The 7,174-nt window shown below is 37.9% G+C and overlaps 1 protein-coding gene across 1 annotated transcript; it reads left to right on the forward strand.

Moving 5' to 3' along the window:
- Positions 1–289: 289 nt before the first annotated feature.
- LOC140247881 (uncharacterized) lies at positions 290–3,888 on the forward strand. Its single transcript, XM_072328085.1, has 2 exons — positions 290–2,414; positions 3,781–3,888. Exon 1 carries the CDS (start codon positions 290–292, stop codon positions 1,919–1,921), a length of 1,632 nt encoding a protein of 543 aa, XP_072184186.1. The 3' UTR covers positions 1,922–2,414; positions 3,781–3,888.
- Positions 3,889–7,174: the final 3,286 nt, after the last annotated feature.

The raw sequence follows: 7,174 nt of genomic DNA on the forward strand, positions 1-7,174 counted from the left end.
AAGATACAGCATGATTGAAAAACAGTTATTGGCTGCCTATTCAGCGTTACAAGCGGTAGAGCCAATAACGCAAACAGCAGAGGTTATAGTTAAAACTACATTACCGATCCAGGGGTGGGTAAGAGATCTAACTCACCTTCCTAAGACAGGGGTGGCCCAAGCACAGACGGTAGCACGATGGGTCGCCTATCTAAGTCAAAGAAGCAGCCTGTCTTCGTCTCCACTCAAGGAGGAATTACAGAAGATCCTAGGCCCAGTGACATATCGCAGTGATACGCCGAAAGAACCAATGGTCGCTCCACCAGAGAAGAGCCCTGTTCAGGAAGGAAGATATCCTATTCCTGAAGATGCCTGGTATACGGATGGGTCCAGCAGAGGCAACCCGAGCAAGTGGCGAGCTATAGCATACCATCCCTCTACTGAGACAATCTGGTTTGATGAGGGGGATGGTCAGAGCAGCCAATGGGCAGAATTACGAGCCGTGTGGATGGTTATAACTAAAGAACCTGGTGATGGCATCCTGAACATCTGTACGGATAGCTGGGCCGTGTACCGGGGGCTTACTCTGTGGATTACGCAGTGGGCTACCCAGGAATGGACTATCCACGCCCGACCGATCTGGGGGAAAGACATGTGGGTAGACATTTGGAATACAGTCAAACACAGGACGGTATGTGTCTACCATGTCTCTGGTCATCAACCCCTGCAGTCACCAGGAAACGATGAAGCGGACACACTGGCCCGAGTTCGATGGATTGGGAATTCACAATCCGAAAATATTGCCCGATGGTTACATCAGAAGCTACGGCATGCTGGACAAAAGATAATGTGGGCAGCTGCTAAAGCATGGGGGCTGCCTGTACAGTTATCTGATATCGTCCAAGCATGTCAGGACTGTGACGCTTGCTCGAAGATGAGACCAAGACCGTTGCCTGAAACAACATCCCACATTGCTAGAGGATATAGTCCTCTTCAGAGATGGCAGGTTGATTACATTGGGCCCCTCCCTCGGTCTGAGGGGGCGAGATATGCCCTGACCTGCGTTGATACTGTAAGTGGACTGCTGCAAGCCTATCCCGTACCAAAGGCAAATCAAGCATATACAATTAAGGCACTCACTAAACTGATGTCTGCATATGGGACACCTCAAGTCATCGAGAGCGACCAAGGGACTCACTTTACTGGAGCGATGATACAGCGCTGGGCAGAAGAGAACAACATTGAATGGCGATTCCATCTGCCATATAATCCAACAGGGGCAGGCCTTATTGAACGCTACAATGGTATTCTTAAGGCTGCCCTGAAGACAGACTCCCAGTCCCTGCAGGGGTGGACAAAAAGATTATACGAAACCCTGCGGGACTTGAACGAAAGACCTCGGGATGGCAGACCCAGTGCTCTGAAAATGTTACACACTATATGGGCCTCCCCTCTTAGGATTCAAATTACAGGTGCTGATAATGAGGTAAAACCGCAGGTTGGTAATGACAATAATCTTCTGCTCCCTGCCCCTGAGAATCTAAAACCAGGAATCCATAAGATAAATTGGCCCTGGAAGGTGCAAGTAGGACCTAAGTGGTGTGGCCTACTTGCACCTTGGGGGAGACTATTGGAGGTGGGAGGTTCAGTTACCCCCTCGGTGATAGGTACATGGCCTACTGACATCGTGGTCAATACTCCGGTCTTTATTGCTAAAGGGACACCCATCATGTCCCTATGGCAGATCAGGACTCCTCCTCTGGTGCCAGATATAGTTATACAGCCACAGATATCTGGCCAGAGGGTATGGTATCGGAGGCCGGGACATAATCCGGTGCGAGCAGAAGTATTGACCCAAGACAAGAATACGGCCTGTATCTTGCCCTGGAGGGCAGACCTTCCTCTCCTGGTACCCTTGAAACATCTGTATTACTCTCCCTAAGATTCTAAGCCTCTAGGACCATCAGAGAACAATTTGTGTGGACTGATGAAACGCAAATGGACCTGCACCTCGAGATGGCTTGTCTCCAGTAACATCTATCAAGCACTGGCCCACGGAAGATCGTGAATACCCATCCAATCATCATTTGAATAACATCAGCATTCGGTGCGACGGGAAATTGTATCAGCGTCGCGTTGGGTCTCTGTGATAAGGGAAAACTCACCTAATCATTGGTTCACGCTGTGAAGGGGTGGAGTGTATGGGAGATTGGTAATCACAGCCTGAACCTCTGATTAATCAGCTGAGGCAAGTATGGGGTCAGCTGTGGGAGCACAGGTGAGAGTGATGTAGCTGTGCTCCCGGAAGGGGTGGAGCTTGACTCCATCCCCTCTGAGACCTCATTTAAGGGCTGACTCCCACTGGAGCAGTATCTCTTGGAGATCGCTCACCAGGGAGGACTGCCTCAGCTGCCTCAGTCAAGGCACCACCATTGGTGAGTTTTTCCTTTACTTATTCACTTGTATACCTTCTGTACATTTTGTTTCCATCTGTACATTTAAAACCAATACAGTAGTGCAGTATATTTTGAAAGTACTTAGGGAGGATTTTCTCCTTAGACCAAACATATTTCATGCATATATCTATAGATTTAAAAGACTAGAAATGTATTATTTGCATCTTATTTTTCATATGAAGCATCCTTGTCTTCATCAGTGCTCAGATATATCTTCAAATAGTAGAAGTCTAAACAGACTACTTTTTAATAAATGAAAATCTAGAGGACAGGGTGTTTTTTGTTTGTTGTTGTTGTTTGTTTTTGTTTTTGTTTTCTCTTTGAAAGGAAAAAATCCACCAACATACCTTTCTTTGGAAGGCTTATTTTATTTTTATTTTTTTTTATTTTCAGTGTTAAGAAATAATGGGCATAGCATACTGGCCCATCTGTAGGTAGTATAACTAATCAAACAATACAAAGCATCATGCACTTTCACAACATTCTGCAATCATTATCAACTCCATTTACATTTCCCATCAAAATGACTGTTTCTGACAATCATTTTTAATAAATCTTTAAAACTGAGACTGCTGTGTTCCATTTATAAAACGAACTTCTAAAGACTGGCCCTGGATTATGCTTTGCATAATCAGCCTAATGGATTAAGCTCATTTACAATACAAAGATCTAAAATATCTCTGATAAAACCTTGATTATCATTGCAGTCTGTGAAAGAGATGATATGCTTTTGAGACTAAGCCTATGATTTAGGCCCAGTGGGTAAAGGAAGAAACTGTCATTTCTAGGACAAGTTTTAATAAAATTTGAGGTTGCTTTCAGGTTCTTTAGAAGTCTGAAAGATTGGACTGCCTTCTACAGAATAGAATTTTGATTTCTTCATTTACTACATATCTTTCTAAAATATTGATTTTTACTGATCCTCATTTGTTTGTGTTGCAAAGTAAAATGCAGCGTAGACAAAGTATTCACTTACATGAAATAATAAACTACTCTGACAAGTCCAACTAAAATGCAGGGGAACTTAAGAACCTCTAATTATTATTAATTACGTACAACCTAGTTTAATAAAGATACCTTGATAAATAAGGCAATATAAAATGCTTCATTTTCTTTATACAGTGTTCACATAAAACACATAATTTTATTAAAAATGAAGCATTGCTTTCTACTGGCATAACTCTATCTATTTTAGGTATTACCTTGAGCTTTGGGCTTCTATTAACACTAAGTCTCAAAAAGCAATTGCTTTAAAACATCTGGTATTCATTGTGTTTGTCATTTTTTTAAACAATTTGCTGAAAATTGGCATATATATATACACAGTGCTGGATTTTCTCTGCAGGTTTCAAGCTCCAATGAACACTCAGCTCAGCCTAAGGGTAAACTTTGGAATAAAATTCTCCTCAGGAAAACTCTGCTATTCATATATCAATTTGGATTTTAAAGTGCTGCTACCAACATTTAATCTCCCTTCTCTAGCCAGAACAAAACACTGAACTCCGGCAGAACAAAAAGCAAGGCTGTCACATTTCCATTTAGTTTGTTGAGAAATAAACAAGTGTGATTTGCCTTTGAAAAAATAAATAAATAAATAAATAAAACACACCACCTTTAAAAGTCATTTCTAGTTATTCAAACTTTTTCTTTCAATAATGCTGAAAGTTTTCTTGCTCAAAAACTGTTTTTTGTTTGTTTGTTTTTGTTTTTGTTTTTGTTTCTCATTTAAAAATAAGGAATTAATTACCAGAATATTTAAGTTACATCAACATCACCTTCCCAAAATGTGTTATACATAATTTGAAACCAGACATTTAAATTTAGCATAAGGTTTTGGTAGATTTTTCTTTGGCCAGCACTTCCCTTCCTGAAGTTTCTATTTAAATTAAAAAATAAAAAATAAAAAATAAAACAATTCTGAGATGGATATTCTTTCTCTGTAAGGGACAATTGCTCTCTCTGTAGGGGACAATTCCTGTGATGGAACTCTGCTAAGGGCCCTATAAATTGCTAGGACTGCGAGAATGACAGTCTGTAGTCATGTAGGGACACGGGTATTTTATAAGTTAAGGGAAATCTGGATCCTTTGAACTAAGAGCTGCTGCTGATTGCTGCTACTCAGACATGTCTTTTCTCTCCTCTGGAGACAGAAGTCATGGTGAGAATGGTTGTCAAGGTCCAGTAGATAAAAAAAGGATGGTCTCCAGTTCTGACTGTCAGTCTTGCTACATATTGTGGCAGTTGGCAAAAAGCAAGAGTAAATCTCTCTCTGGTGCAGCCATTGAAGCAGTGGATGAGCAACTGCATATGAAATGAGATGTCTGATCAAAGTTTACATTTTTAATGACGTCTGGAGGAAAAATGGGAGGTAGTTTGAAAGATGATGTTCCTTGCTTCTGGTCATAACAACTGCTTTGAAGTGAATACATTTCAGCTGAAAAATCCAAGTCGTAGCCCAAGGAACACATTTACAATTGATAATAAAATCCACTTCTGAGTACATCTGGCCTTAAGACCACCATTTATTGACTGTATGTCAACTGGAGACCTCCATCTCAAAGTCTTCACACCACTGCACCATAATCCCAGCTAGTCTTCACTCCACAAACTTACACACATGCCATATGAGCCTGTCTCACATTTGACCTTTAAAAACCATTCAGAGGAATTACATTGTGTTGGAAATATGTTGTGATGTTCTACCCAGGATCAGGTTGAATATATGCAGTACTCAGGTCCATCCTGCCTCCATTTTGGAGTGCTAATGAAAAATAAATAAATAAATAAATAAATAAATGAAATAAAATAAAATAAAATAAAATAAAATAAAATAAAATAAAATAATAAAATAAAATAAAATAAAATAAAATAAAATAAAATAAAATAAAATAAAATAGAGGTTTGTATGATTTGGTATGTGTTAGATCATAGATATGGGAAGATTGGTAAGATTCCATTCAGCTTTATTTGCTGATGCCAAAAAATGAGAGGTGACAGTGTTTCTCCTGTTCTTGTTAATTTTGAAGTGGATATCTCTTATTAGTCTTATGAAACTGGAGAAATTTATATCTGGAAGAAATTTTTCCATCAATATATTTCTCAAGCACAGGGAAATTATTTGAACATTTTTGTTTATCATTTTTCTTTTCCTCTTTTCTGAAGTGTCAGATTATGATTTACTATTTTTCTTGCTTTGTGCTTAAATTTGATGTAGAAAAAATACTTACTGTTTTACACATTTACACACTTGTGTGTTTATAAGCTAAGTAAGCCAGTTTTTTTGTGTCTTGGATCAGCACTGACATCTAATACAGACTAAAATTCAGATCCAAAGCTCTGAACTCAAAGTACTGAAGCTTCCACAAAGCACAGGGAATTCTACTCAGAAAATGCAAACATTCAGCAAGTGAGATGTACATCTGCCTTTGTAATACCAGGAAATACACAAACCTACAATACTCTCCAAAACTTAAAAAACAAACAAACAAATAAACAAAAAACAATAGTTATTAATTTAATGATTTTACCTTTCATACAGAAAGAACAACTGAAAATTTCATCCGATGGAAATAAGGCACCAACAAATAGCTGGAGTGAATATGTGCATCTGTATCATCATTCATACAACACCATGCTTTCACCGCATGGCATGTCTTTGCAAAGTTAAAGAAAACCTTATTATGCCAACAGTGTTGTGTTGAATAACAAAGATGGGACAACCTTTGAAATATTTCTTGGTTACAGAGGAAATGATAGTTTGAATAGTATTATTTGTCAGCTCTCTGGCTGATGAGTGACATACTTGCAATAGATCTGGAAAAATATTTTTGCTTTGCTTTTTTAATTTGAACTTTACACCTGCAACTTTACATCTGCCTTAGTGATCAGGAAACAGAGTATTTGCAGGACAGCTTTATTCAGATTTAAGTTTGGGAAAGTCATCTTTTTGTAATATCCACAATACCAAGAATATTCTGTGGCCATTTGGGTCATGAAAATTTTTGTGTACTGGTGCTGGCTATAGCTCTACTGAAGAACAGTTTGTTATATTTTTATAAGTTGACTATATGTATTATAAAGATAACACAACAAAAACAAAATAACAGTAACAAAGCTGCTCTGCACTTTCCAGTAAGTTTCTGTAACTGGGAATAAATAAATAAATAAATATTGATTTATATTAAAAAAAAAATAATAATAAAAAGTTTTTACTCTTCATTCAGGAAATTCTTTTGCTGAGCATTTTATGGTGAGTCCATTAATTGCTTCATGAAATCAATTCAATTAAAGCATGATCCTTTAGGAAATTCAGCATGTATGTCAGTTCAGTTCTTCACTTCAAAAGATTTTAAGAATAAATTATTCAGGCAATTACATTTTTCCATTAAATTAACTGAAACATTAAAATAGGCTATATTTTAAATTATTGTTAAGAATTTAATGTAATCTAAGTTGTTGTATATAATGTTTATAAATATAGATGATTTGTAGTTGTTGTTTGTATGTTTGTTGTTGTTGTTGTTGTTGTTTTCCTGTCAACAAATTAGAAAAATCTTTGGGGAGATATGAAGACACTGTAGTTACCATATCCATTCATCCCTTCTTATGTACATTTAATTGATTATGGTGTTTTCTTGGATCCAGTTAGAAGAAAGACTGCAGGAAATTTCACACAGCTTATGTATCAAGTGCAGTGATACATTTTGTGCCTGTATTCAAATGTAAGCAGCAATTCTTCC

This window comes from Excalfactoria chinensis, chromosome 2 (assembly GCF_039878825.1).
Source record: "Excalfactoria chinensis isolate bCotChi1 chromosome 2, bCotChi1.hap2, whole genome shotgun sequence".
NCBI lineage: Eukaryota > Metazoa > Chordata > Aves > Galliformes > Phasianidae > Excalfactoria > Excalfactoria chinensis.

Bases quoted from the DNA above. Each gene is read 5' to 3' on its own strand.
- LOC140247881 (XM_072328085.1), top strand. From the start codon at position 290: ATGGTCGCTCCACCAGAGAAGAGCCCTGTTCAGGAAGGAAGATATCCT.